General features: G+C 61.9%; 1 protein-coding gene across 3 annotated transcripts; it reads left to right on the top strand.

Moving 5' to 3' along the window:
- Window positions 1-2,201: 2,201 nt before the first annotated feature.
- On the top strand, window positions 2,202-12,818 carry SGTA (small glutamine rich tetratricopeptide repeat co-chaperone alpha). 3 transcript variants are annotated; one of them, XM_055126714.1, is made up of 12 exons: window positions 2,202-2,301; window positions 8,154-8,294; window positions 8,601-8,707; window positions 8,791-8,875; window positions 9,355-9,454; window positions 10,185-10,289; window positions 10,468-10,606; window positions 10,971-11,033; window positions 11,384-11,421; window positions 11,713-11,802; window positions 11,900-12,043; window positions 12,194-12,818. In XM_055126714.1, the coding sequence occupies exons 2-11, from the start codon at window positions 8,195-8,197 to the stop codon at window positions 12,012-12,014; spliced, it is 942 nt and encodes a 313-aa protein (XP_054982689.1). In that variant the 5' UTR covers window positions 2,202-2,301; window positions 8,154-8,194; the 3' UTR covers window positions 12,015-12,043; window positions 12,194-12,818. The 3 variants fall into 3 exon arrangements, with proteins under 3 accessions (XP_054982689.1, XP_054982690.1, XP_004614872.1); XM_055126715.1 differs by having other exon boundaries at window positions 2,222-2,301; window positions 8,111-8,294; XM_004614815.2 differs by having other exon boundaries at window positions 2,251-2,301; window positions 8,195-8,294.
- Window positions 12,819-13,187: the final 369 nt, after the last annotated feature.

Below are 13,187 nucleotides of genomic sequence, written 5' to 3'. Positions count from 1 at the left end.
TTGTTGTTTTTGGGTCACACCTGGCGATGCACAGGGGTTACTCCTGGTTCTGCACTCAGGAATTACTCCTAGCGGTGCTCAGGGGACCATATGGGATGCTGGGTTTGAACCCGGGTCGGCCGCGTGCAAGGCAAACGCCCTATCCGCTGTGCTATCACTCCAGCCCCTGCAATTTTTTTTTTACTTAAATTCCTTTTATTGAATCACCGTGAGGGAATCTGGGGACATTGGTGGTGGGAAATGTACACTGCTGGAGATATGAATGTTGGAATATTGTCTGACTGAAACCCAACCATGAACAGCTTTATAATGATATATATCAGGGCAGTCATGTCCACACGCCAAAGCTGTCATCCAGTTAAAAATATCAACTCCAAGGGCTGGAGCAATAGTACAGCGGGTAGGGTGTTTGCCTTGCACGCGGCCAACCCTGGTTCGATTCCCAGCATCCCATATAGTTCTCTGAGCACCGCCAGGGGTGATTCCTGAGTGCAGAGCCAGGAGTAACACCTGTGCATTGCCAGGTGTGACCCATAAAGCAAAAAAAAAAAAAAGGAAAAATTTTTTAAAAAAATCAACTCCAGCCTTACTTTCCTGATAAAAATACTAAACATCCTGATATCTCAAACTCTACCACTGTGATAAACCAGTAGTAGCACATCAAATTGCAGAAGGCAACCAATCTCAATAAACAAAACATAAACATAGAAGGCTTAACATCTTAATAATCTCTCGTATAAGGATGTAATGTCTCCACAACAATACAACAGTTTATTGGTTCAAGGTTGGAAGCCTGCCTCAAGTGCAGGTGGAGAAGGCAGTTGGGATAGAGTAGGGACCACTAGGACAATGATAGAAATGATCACTGGTAGGGGCTGGAGCAATAGCACAGCAGATAGGGCGTTTGCCTTTCATGCGCCTGACGTGGGTTTGATTCCCAGCATCCCACATGGTCCCCTGAGCACCGCCAGGAGTAATTCCTGAGTGCAGAGCCAGGAGTAACCCCTGTACATCGCTGGGTGTGACCCCCCAAAAAAAGAAAAGAAAAAAAGAAAGAAATGATCACTGGTAGCAATTTTAACGTTCTGAGTCTTTATGGGGAATTCCTCATCAGTCACACCCTCTTAAGCATGCACACTGGACCAGTGCTCTCTACACTTTGAAAAGAGGCTTCCTTAACCATCCTTACCAATTTACCTTTCCAGTCACAACCACAAAAGCCCATTTTTCTCCAAAGTGCTCGTGAAAAAGAGAAAACTGGGTGCTTACTCTTCTCTCACTCACTGTCCCCCCCTCAAAAAAATGCCTTAAAAAAGGAAAACTTCTAATGAGGTATAATCTGTCCTCCCCAATACAAGGGGTAAAGAATGCAGTTAATTCTACAGGTTTCACAGCTGCTTTCCAGGTCCTGCTAGAGGACCCCTCCCTCTCCCCCCCAACTATGCTGAGAGCACCAGGAATGAGCCCTGAGCACCAGCGAATGTGGCCCCAAAACAACTCACAGTTCACAGTTGGTTTGCAATGAGGGGCAGAAGAGAGTACAGCAGGTACAGCTTTTACTTGCAGGAGTGACCAAGGCTCCATCCCCGGCACCCCATAGAGTCTCAGGAAACCCCACCCTCCTGCCTCCGCCCCAGAGTGATTCCTGAGCTAGGAACCAGAAGTTAAACCCTGAGAACCGTCGGGTGTGGTCCAAAACAAAGAGACTATAGTTGGTTTGCAATGAGAATTCGTTGAATACATGCTATAGGCTTATGCTGTAAACAAACGTCTCAATTCCTCCACGTCTTGGACTGGGAATGAATAAAAGAACGCATTGGTGGGTGAGTGGGTAGACGGGTGGGTGAGTATAAAAGCCAACACGTGTGGTGGGGAACAGGCGTGGCTACTCGCAGGGCACCTCACAGAGCACCCCGGGACGGACCCAAAGCCTGAAACCCAAACGGAATTACACCACGTGGCCAGCCGGGACCCACGTGGCCGGTAGAGCGGACCTGTTGGAATCCTCCACCGTCCCACCATGCACCGCTCCATGAACGCGCTAAAGTACCCGGAAGTCCTGGTTTCCGGCCTCTGTTAGGTCGCAGAGATCAGTTGCCCTAACGACCAGCTCGGACCCGCCTCTCAATACATCACTTCCTGCCACGCCCTCCTCAAGAAGCATCGCGCCTGCGCAGAGTTAAAGGCAGCCTGAAGCCGACTGCTTCCGCGCAGGCGTGGTGGACGGAGGGGGGCGGGGCCTGGCCGCGCCGCCATGCGCAGGCGCAGCCGTCGGTGGGCCGGGGTTCGGCAGCCTGAGAGGTGAGTCGGGGGCTTTGCAGCTGTGCGGGGGACTTCTTGAAATCGCGGTGCGGGACTACTCGGGGCTCCCGGGCCTGTAAGAGGGGTTCTCTGTGGAACCGGCGTCTCCGTGGTCCGCGGGCTCCCGTAAGTGGGCGGCGCGGAGGAGAAACTGAGGCAGACGGCGTCGGGCCGGCCCTGTCGACCCGGGTCACCCGCGCCCGCGCCCCCAGGCCCAGAAATGCGGGTTCGCAGCCCTCGGAGTGGACCCGTGAGAGGTGGGACACTTCCGCCCCGCACCCCCGCATGGAGTGGCTGCTCGTCGCGGCTCCCCGCTGCCCGGAATCACGGACGCTTTGAATGGGGGGCTCGGAGGGGAATGACCTCGTTCTTCGGACTCGGGGTGGACGCTCGTGTCGCGGCGCCGCCAGGCTCCAGGGGTGACCTGGGCCACTCTCGGGACCTCGGTCTCCCCGTCTGTTGAAACGGGCGTCGTGACGGTCGCTCCCTGGAAGGGGAGGGGGTGGGCCCTCAACGTAAGGCCCAGGATGTTCCCCCGCCAAAAAAAAAAAAATAAGTAGCTCAGAAGGGTCCGGCTTTGTGTCTTTCCACACTGGGGGACTTGTGGAGGGGATCTGGGGGGAGCGAACCTGTCAGCCCTGGTGGAATCTCCCAGCGCCCCCGCCCCCCCCCCCCCATCTGGAGCATCTATTTCTTTCCTGCAACCGGCGGGCGGGGCACGGGGCATTGTGAGGTGAATGCGTCCCCGTTTTCTCTCACTTGCTGCCTCAAGTTTGCTGCAGAGTGGCAGGTTGGGGAGGGGGGCACACACCCCGCGGTGCTCAGCCCCTGTCTCTGGCTCTGCACTCAGGGGTCCCCTCCTGGCAGCGTTTGGGGAATGGAATGCCAGGGGTCCGGGATTTGAACCTGGGGTTGGCTGTGCATGAACCCCAAGAATCACAAGTAAGCTTTTTTTTCGGGGGGGGGGGATGTGGGTGGCGTATTCGATATGCCAAAGACAGTGACAACAAGTCTCACAATGGAGATGTTACTGGTGCCCGCTCGAGCAAATCTATGAACAACAGGATGACAGTGCTACAGTGGGGGGCACCGAACCCGGTAGTGCTCAGGGGTTACTCCTAGCTCTGCACTCAGGAATTACTCCTGGCATCCTGGCATGCGCAGGGGTCCACATGGGATGTCTTTGGGATGCAAGGCATATGCCTTCCCCTCGCTGTACTATTGCTCTGGCCCCAACAACTAAGTTTTTTTGTGTTCGTGCTTTCTGTTTGCTTGTTTTTGTTCTTGGTTTTTTTGTTTTGGGGGGGCACGCCCGGCAGTGCTCAAGGACCCTCTGCAGTGCTGGGGATGGAATCCAGGTCAACCACCTGCAAGGCAAGTGCCCTCCCAACTGTATCATAACTCTGTCCCCTGGATCTCTCTCTCTCTCTCTCTCTATCTATCTATCTATATCTCCTCTGTCTCTCTTTGTCTCTCTCCTCTGTCTCTCTTTGTCTCTCTCCTCTCTCTCTCTCTCTCACTCGCTCTCTGTGACACATTTCACATTTGTATCTTTTCGGTTGGTTGCCTTGGGCACCATCCCATCGTCCCCATCTTCCTGCTCAGATCCAGCTCCTTGTGGGATCCTGGGCGCAAGATCGGGGGCTGCTGCTGTCCCCCGAGGGGTGCATGCATGATGCGTGTGTGTACGCGTGCGCGCATGCATGTATGTGTCGGTGTGCATTGCACACAGGATCCTGTCCGTGCACCCCAGACTTGAGGATCCTTTTGCTCTTGTGGCTGGGGGTGCCCCTCCCAGGAGCCTGCGTGTCCGGGAGGCGGGTGTGGAACCCGGAGCTCCAGCCCTGAAAGGTTTTCAGGGATCCGAGGGACAGGACAGGGATTAAGGCGCTGGCCTGGCACGTGGCCAACCCCAGGTGTCTCCCCAGCACCGCGTAGCGCCCCTGAGCACCTCCAGGAGAGGTCCCTGAGCACTGTCCGGTGCAGGAGAGAAATGGTTTGCGGCCAAGGCTTTCTCCTTTTCTCTTTGCCGAGACTCGCTGGCAGGTGCACCATGGTCAGGCTGGAGCAGGTTGGGGGACAGCAGGTGCCGGTGGGTTTGCTCAACTACGATAAGGATATAAGACCCCTGGAGGGGCTGGAGCAATGGCACAGCAGGTAGGGCGTTTGCCTTCCACGCGGCCGACCCGGGTTCGATTCCCAGCATTTCATATGGTCCCCCAAGCACTGCCAGGAGTAATTCCTGAGTGCAGAGCCAGGAGTAACCCCTGTGCATTGCCGGTGCTATAGCACTGTCGTCCCATTGTCGTTGATTTGCTCGAGCAGGCACCAGTAACGTCTTCATTGTGAGACTTGTTACTGTTTTTGGCATATCGAATATGCCACAGGGAGCTTGCCAGGCTCTGCTGTGCAGGCAGGATACTTTCGGTAGCTTGCCGTGCTCCGAGAGGGACGGAGGAATCGAACCCAGGTCGGCCAAAAGAAAAAGACCCCTGGAGAAGTGCTAGACCTTGTGGCTCTGGACCCCACCAGGCCCCAAGGGGTCCCAGGTGACGGGGTGAGGGATACAGGCCAGTGGAGAGGCCCTGGTCCCCTGGGAAAGGGGTGCCCCCCAGCCTGGGGGTGTGGCCTTACTAGAAAAGAGGACACCTGCGGACTGGGGGTATGACCCTGCTGGGAAGGGGCGGTGGCTGCTGTCTTTGGGTCTGGCCTTGCTGGATAGGGGATGTCTGCTGCCTGGGGTATGTCCCTCCTGGAAGGGGGGCGGTGCCCTGCTGTTTGGGGGTGTAGCCCCACAGCCCCCTGTCCGGGGGTGTGGCTTCACTGGAAAGGAGGCTGCCTCACTGTCTGGGGGTGTCCCCCCGTCTTTGGAGTGTGGTCTCACTGGAAAGGGGGCTGCCCGCTCTCTGCGGGTATGGCCTCGCTGTCCGAGAACAGTTGGTGCCAAGTGAGCACTGGGGGGGCCTGGCAGAGGGGGCCTGGCTGGTGACTCCGGGGACCAGTGGACCTGCATGTGCTCATGCACGTCCCCACCTGGCCCAGCCGGTGGCTTCAGAAGGATGGGGTGAGGGGTGGGGCTGAGCTGGGGGCTCAGCTAGAACCAAGGCGGGTGCTGGCTACAAACCCTGCCTGGGGCCCCCGAACTCTCCTCCCTGGGGGCCGGGGTGCCAGCTGGACGGGGACGATTCTGCAGAAGGAAGTATGTGACCTCCTGGGGGGACGTCCTGCAGAAAGGGGGAGTTGTCTTCCTGGGGACGGTCCTGCAGAGGGGACTGATCTTGCCCGAGTGACCCTCATTCTGGAGCAGTCGTGTGCCATGTGTCGCTTGGGGTCATCCAGGAACACGGGGCAGGCTCTTTGTGGGATGCAGGTCCCCGGGGCCCCCTGAGGGAGACTAACGACGGGGCCACCACCGCCCCTTGTGGCTGCACCTCGCACCCCACGGCACTAGGGCAGCGCCCAAGGGCGCCTGGATAAAGCCCTCCCTGTTGGAGCCTGGCTCTTGCGGGGGTGGGGTGACAAGGCGTGATTGTCCCTGCGAGCAGGGGACAGGCCAGGAGGGGGGCTCGCCTCGGCCACTTGGTGCTGAGGACCCTTCTGTGGGCATGGGGCACCCCTGCCCCTTTTCTGCGCTGTATATGCATGGAGGGTCCTGGGAGAAGCTGACCTGTCAGGTGGGGATAGGTGCTCTCGGGGACTATAGGGCCGCACAGCCCGCCGGGAGTGATCCCTGAGCACTGCCAGAGGTACTTCCCCCCCAAAAAAAAAGAACACTTGCCCGAGACACCTCGACCATCAGGAGTCGGTCACATACCCCTATTCAGTGTGTGTATGCCTGTGGAAGTGTATGTGAGAGAAAGAGTACTGTGTGAGACTGAACATGTGCGTGTGTGTGTGGTCTTTGGTATATATTGTGTGAGTGTTTGTGTGTGTGTGTTGTGGATGAATGTGTGGTTTGAGTGTGTTCTTTTGATTCTTTTTTTCTTTTTTTTGGGTTTTTGAGTCACACCCGGTGATGCTCAGGGGTTACTCCTGGCTCTGCACTCAGGAATTACTCCTGGCAGTGCTCAGGGGACCCTATGGGATGCTGGGAATCGAACCCGGGTTGGCCACATGCAAGGCAAACGCCCTGCCCACTATGCTATCGCTCCAGCCCCTGAGTGTGTTCTTTAATTGGTGTGAGTGTTTTATTTGGTGTGTGAGTGGTTTTCTCTGAGTGTTCTATTTGGTATGAGTGTGTGTTTAATATGTGTGAGTGCTTTATTTGGTGTTTTATTTGGTGTGAGTTTGTGTGCTTTGTATGGTATGTTATTTGGTGAGTGTGAGCGTGCTTCATTTGGTGTGTGAGTGTGTGTGTGTTCTATTTCTTTGCTGTCCTAGGATAGACCCCCCCCACCCCCAGTAGTTTGTGAAGTTCGTTCATTTCTTTCTGTCACTGCAATTCCTGGTTCCCTCCGTGTATGTTTAAGTGGGTGCAGTGCCCCAGGATCCTGGGGGACAGGATGGTGGGGTTTGTGAGACCCCCCTACCTGGCTCAGTGACTCAGCCAGGGAACGTCCCACAGCCCCGGTCGCCCCCACAAGTGGTGGTCTTGGAATTGCAGGACCGGGTTGGGTTTGGCTCCAGGTCACGGGGCGCCGGCCCCAGCCGTGCGCGTGGCCTCCCCAAGTTGGGGCCCCTGCTCCCCCAGGGCGAGGGGTCCGGCCAGTGTTGGCTCTGAGAGGTGTCGGGGCCCTGGGGAGAAACTGGGGTGTGTTTGTGACCCGGAATCTGTCCTCCGAGCTGAGCTCCGGCCCCCGTGCTCTGGGCTGGTTCCCCTCGCAGCCCCCACAGGGCGCCCTGGAGGACTTGGGGTGGGCGAACCCTGACCTGCCTCCAACCGGGCGGCGCGAAGGGCAGGAAATGTCACTCGGCAAACAGGCCGCATGGGGCCTGGGCCTGTGCCCGTGCCGGAGCCAGGCAGGCGTCCAGCAGCTCAGACCCGCCCTTTCTTGTCGCCCCAGGGAGCAGCTTGTGCCCAGCCACTGACGCTGATGTCCTTCCCGCTGTCCCCTAGTGCGGGGTGGCACTAAGGGACAGTGACATCAGCTGGCAAGGCTGTGAGTGCTTCTGGCAGGGACCGGGGTGGGGGGAATTCCCACATTAGAGCAGCCTGTGCAAAGGTCCTGGGGTCAGAGGGTTGGACCCAGTGGGGTGTGGGAGCACCGTAGGGATTGTCTGGGCATTGCGGGGCTTGAACCTGGGGCTCCCTCATACCAGTTATCCCCTCCCTGGCAAGTTCGCCTGTAGGCAGGGTTCCCTGACGAGGCCAGGAGCACACTCCTGAGCAGGGAATGTCAGGAACAAGATGCTGTGCTTGTGAGCTATGGCCCAGCATCTTGTGCAGTGCTCTCCTGTGGCCGTTTGAGTGTATGCGTGCATGTGTGCATGCGTGCATGCATGTGGGGTGTGTGGGGGGGGGTGGTGGTGTGTGTGGTGTGTGTACGGGGATACAACCCAGTCCCCCTCCCGGTCCCCCCACACACACACACACACATGACACAGGACGGGCACAACCAGTGACTCCCTCCATCCCCCCTTTATTGGAAGTGGCTCTGGCTGGACTGTCCTGTGACCTGGGGCGCAGCTCCCATCACCCCATCATGGGGATGTTCTGACTGCAGCACCCCAGCCCGGGTTTGTAAAGCCGTTTCAGAGTACCTGGGCCTGCTGCTCTCAGCTCCGGGGAGGGGACAGGGCGGGTGGGATGGGCAGCATGGCCCGAGATTGTCCCCTGCCTGTCACTCGTGCCTGACTGTGGCCCCTGCAGGGTCCCCTCGTGTGTGGGGGTCCTGACTGTGGCCGCCCCGCAGACGCTGAGCCGGGCGTGGCGCCCTCCTGTCCGTCTGTCCAGATGGAGAACAAGAAGCGCCTGGCCTACGCCATCATCCGCTTCCTGCACGACCAGCTGCTGCACGGGGGGCTCTCGTCCGACGCCCAAGAGAGCCTGGAAGGTTCGGGGACCCCCCCCCTCCACACACACACACACACTCCCAGGAGGGTGCGGCGGGGACGGCACTCAGAGACACCCCCGCCCTGGGAACCCGCCGGACCTCTCCCTGTGTCCTCAGGAGTCTCCATCCGGGCAGGGGCTGGGGGACAGCTTTGGGGGGGCAGCCTTGCTGGGGTCCTGCTCTCGGCGTTCCCAGGTGTGGGTGGATAACCTGGGCTTCGAGGCCCCAAGTCCCCGAGGAGAGGAAGGGCTGCGTCCCCGGCCCCGCCTCGACACCGCCCACCCACCCCCCGCGTGTCCCCCACAGTGGCCATCCAATGCCTGGAGACGGCCTTTGGGGTGACGCTGGATGACAGTGACCTCGCGCTCCCCAAGACCCTTCCGGAAATATTCGATGCAGCAGCTGAGGGCAAGGTGAGTCCCTGCTGTGGCCCCGCCCCCGGGGGGGCAGTGGGGTCCAGGTCACCCCAGCGGGCTCATCTCTGCTCTGGGGCCAGGAAACGTCGCCGGAGCTGAGGAGCCCCCAGTGCAGCCCCCCGTCGGAGGAGGACTTCGCGGAGGCCGAGCGCCTCAAAACGGAAGGTGAGCATGAGCGCAGGGAAGGGGGCTCTCCTCCCTCCATGGGCAGGGATGTGCGGGTCACCAGACAAGTAGTGGGGGATCCTTTGGGGTAATAGAACATTCTGGAACTAGAAGGCCCCTCCTGGCTGAGGGTTGGGGCAGGACCAAGGGGTGGGGGGTGGGGGGGGCTTCGACATGGCTGCAGGGTCCGGAGCCATAGCACAGGGGGGAGGGCGTTGGCCTGGCACACGGTCGACCTAGGTTCCACCCCCGGCATCTCTTAGGGTCCCCTGAGCACCACCAGGTGTGGCCTCCGAACCCAAAACTAAAGGAAGCCAAGTCGCTGCAGGGGCCCCTCAGAGGGCAGGTCCCGAACCCTGGAAGACCCCTTTCCCCTCCTGGTCCCCTCCTGCCGCTGGCCGCACCCCTGAAAGCTGCTCAGGCCTCGGAGCGGGAGCCCTGGGCCGGGGCCCCTCAGTGACCTGCCGGCGTCTCTCTAGGGAACGAGCAGATGAAGGTGGAGAACTTCGAGGCCGCCATTCACTTCTACGGCAAAGCCATCGAGCTGAACCCCGCCAACGCCGTCTACTTCTGCAACAGGTGCCGGCCCCTGGGGGTCCCCCAGCCCCCTCAGGGGCACCAGGCTGTGCTTCCGCTTCTCTCTCGTGTCTGTTCCTTCCTGGTGAGGTGCCGGGCTGGGACTCGGGGGCCACCCCAGGGAGGGGGGTGCAGCTCTGCCTGCGGGAGCCTAGGGCCCCTCCCTGGGCACACCCCCGCCACGTACAATATCCCAAGTGAGTCCCCACGGCCTCCTGGGGGTGGAGCAGCTTGTCCCGAGGGCCCGAGGTGGCGGGGAATCTGCACTGCTCCCGTCTGCCCAGCTCCCTTCTGCACCCAAGGCGGCGTAGGGCGGGTGCTGTCCAGGCACTGTGTGGTACCCCCAGAAGGTGGGGTGGCACTGCCCGGAGTCCCAGGGCAGGCTCTGGTGCCACCCATCGCCTCCAGGAGGGCCAGCGGAGGGTTTCCCGTGGGGACAGACCCGCAGGCCCCCTGAGCCCCACGGAGGGCAGGCGGCGAGTGTGGTCAGAGCCGTGGGGGGCGCCCCCGCCGGCGTCCGCACCCCGTCAGCACTGGTGCCCAAGCTGCGGCACGTGTAACGGTGGGGAATAAATACGTGGTCCCAGAAGGGGTGGGATCACGCCGAGCCAGCCCTCAAAGACAGCCACTGTGGCGAGTTCTGAGACGTGGGCCTGAGCGTCCCTGCCTAGAAGGTTCCAGAAGGACTCCCCCTCCCACCTCACGGCCGCCCCTGTGTCCGCTGCCCCTGCAGGGCCGCCGCCTACAGCAAGCTGGGGAACTACACGGGGGCCGTGCAGGACTGCGAGCGCGCCATCCGCATCGACCCAGCCTACAGCAAGGCCTACGGCAGGATGGGGTGAGCAGGGCGCGCTGTCCCCCGCCTGGAGGCTTTGAGGGTCTCGGACCTCGGTGGAGGGGGGGGTTCCCACCCTCTGCTCCGGGGAGACCAGCCTCCCCGAGGCTCCGGGGCTTGAGGGTGCACCCCCGCCAGACCCCGTGGGCGTTAGAACCCCACCTCCGGGCCTGTTCCCCAGCCTGGCGCTGTCCAGCCTGAACAAGCACGCGGAGGCCGTGGTCTACTACAAGAAGGCGCTGGAGCTTGACCCCGAGAACGACACGTACAAGTCGAACCTCAAGATCGCAGAGCTGAAGCTGCGAGAGGCACCGAGCCCCGTGAGGGTTGGGGGCGGGGAGGGGCGGGGGGGGCGCAGCAGGGCTGGGGGCAGGAGGTGGACTGCTCCTCTCGCCTTTTCCTTTCTCGTTTGGGGCCACACCCGCCGATGCTCAGAGGCCGGCGCCGTCCATGTGCCCGGGTGGGCAGGGCGGGTGAGCGGGCACAGAAGGGTGTGCGGGGTGGGGGGACACAGGGACATGACTGGCCGGCTCCAGAGTGGGGTCCCCACTGATCGAGCCTGGGCAGGGGATGGGGATGTGGGGCCAGTTCTGGGCATCGGCCACTGCTGTAGGGTGGGCCCAGCCTCCCTTGACAGGGGTGGGGTCCCTGGCCCCCCTGACCGCCACCCCCTCCCCTCTGCAGACGGGCGGTGCGGGCAGCTTCGACATCGCCGGCCTGTTGAACAACCCGAGTTTCATGAGCATGGTGAGGCCCGGTCATGGCTGCCATACATGTCAGGGGCGGGGGGGCGGGGCAAAGGGCCACCCCCACTCTGGTTTCCTGAGAACAGAAATGGCCCTCGGGTGATCCTGACCCGTCAGCAGGGGCCCCGCAGCCACAGGGATGCTCTGAGCATCCAGGGTGCTGGGACAGGCCACGCCCCTGAGCACAAGTGGCCTGAGTGGCTGAGAGCCCTGGAACTTTCTAGAACTCACTGACGAGAGCAGTGACTTGGTCGCAGCCATTGAACCCTCAGGGGTGCCGCTTGGTTCCTCTGGTGCCGGGGGTCAGCCCCGCATCCCTGCCCTGACCCGCCTCTCTACCCCCCTCCACAGGCGTCCAACCTCATGAACAACCCCCAAGTCCAGCAGCTGTGAGTGACCCCGTCCTGGGCCGGGGCCCTGTTCCCTGGCACGCGAGCACTCCCTCTCCCAGTGCCTCTAGGTGGCATCCAGCACCGTTGAGCGGTTCTGGAACGTTCCAGAAGGGGCCCTCGCCCCATGGGGCTGGGGTAGGGGCGGGGTGTCTGACATCGCCCAGTGCCCTTCAGGGCCGCCTTTTGGGGGGGAGCCAGCCGGCCTGGGGAGCTAAGCAGGAGCGCTGGGGGGGGTGAGGGGCTCTGCACCCAGGGTCAGCAGCCTCTTCCCTTCCCCCCTTCCCGCAGCATGTCCGGCATGATCTCAGGGGGCCACAACCCCTTGGGGAACCCCAGCACCAGCCCCTCCCAAAACGACCTGGCCAGCCTCATCCAGGCGTGAGTAGCTGCGGGGGGCGCAGGGCAGGGTTGCCAGGTCCCCACTCCATGGGGCGCCCCTGAGCCCGCCCCGTGCCGTCTTCCCACCACCCCCCAGAGGCCAGCAGTTCGCCCAGCAGATGCAGCAGCAGAACCCTGAGCTCATTGAGCAGCTGCGCAGCCAGATCCGGAGCCGGGCGCCCAGCGCCAGCAACGACGAGCAGCAGGAGTGAGCCCGGGGGGCCCAGCGCGCCCGCGCCAGGTGGGTCGGGGGCCTCAGACCCCCTCCCGCCACCCCGACCACACCCGGGGGTCCCCGAGGGGGGGTTCGGGCACTAGCTCCATCCGCCTGGGCCCCTGCCCGCCCTGACGCCCATCTGATGCCCGCCCCGTGCCCGTCTTCTCCCCACAGCCGCCCGCCGCCCTCGGGGCTCCCGGCCCACCGGAAGCCGCACCCTCGGGGCTGCCCAAGGGAAAAAGAAAGACTCGGGCCTGCGTTGCCCGCCGGCTCTCATGATTTTTCTGTTTCCCTTTGGCTTTGCCCCCCCCAGCCCCCCTCGTCCTTTTTGTAGTTCCACAGCCCCCAGCGGGCACAGACCAGCACCCCGCCTCGTCCCGCCCCCAAAGCCTTTTCTAGAATTACGGGTGAGGACGCCCTGGCCAGCAGCGTCAGGCAGGCATCGCCCCACGACCCCCCGACCCCTGCCTGTCTACAGGGACCTCGTGGTGGCCCCGTGCCCAGGCCACTGGAGGGACACGCTGGTGTCCTGCGTCCCCTGGGGTCAGCCCAGCCACGGGACTGTGACCTGGGGGAGTCCCAGGGCAGGCTCTGGTGCCACCCATCGCCTCCAGGAGGGCCAGCGGAGGGTCCCCCCTGGGGACAGACCCGCAGGCCCCCTGAGCCCCACGGAGGGCAGGCGGCGAGTGTGGTCAGAGCCGTGGGGGGCGCCCCCGCCGGCCCCCGCACCCCGTCAGCACCGGTGCCCAAGCTGCGGCACGTGTAACGGTGGGGAATAAATACGAGACTCTGCTCTCTACCTGTGTCCCCTCTGCCGCGCCGCCCTCCGGGGCTCACCGTCCCACCTGTGCCCAATCCACTCCAGTGGACACACCAGAAACAACGGCTGCCCGCCTGGTGTCCCCAACTGACCCCAGGGTGGACAGCAGGGGTGGGAGTGCTGTGCCCCCCCTCACCATGACCTCAGTCCACTCCAGGCTGACCCCAGGAGCCCACAGCAGGCCAGGGTGCTGACGCTTCTCCTCTCCAGGGCACCACGTGCCCCCAGAGTGTCCCCTGAGCCTCCTGATGACACACACGCCAGCCTGGAGAAAGGGGCTTCCCTGCAGCCTCACTCATCACCCTCAGGTCTCAGCCCTGGGGACACGAGGCCACCCTGGACTGCTGC

Source organism: Sorex araneus, chromosome 2, assembly GCF_027595985.1.
Source record: "Sorex araneus isolate mSorAra2 chromosome 2, mSorAra2.pri, whole genome shotgun sequence".
NCBI classification, from domain to species: Eukaryota; Metazoa; Chordata; class Mammalia; order Eulipotyphla; family Soricidae; genus Sorex; species Sorex araneus.
The sequence above is the reverse complement of the archived record's forward strand: the minus strand, read 5'-3'. Positions and strand labels throughout refer to the sequence as shown.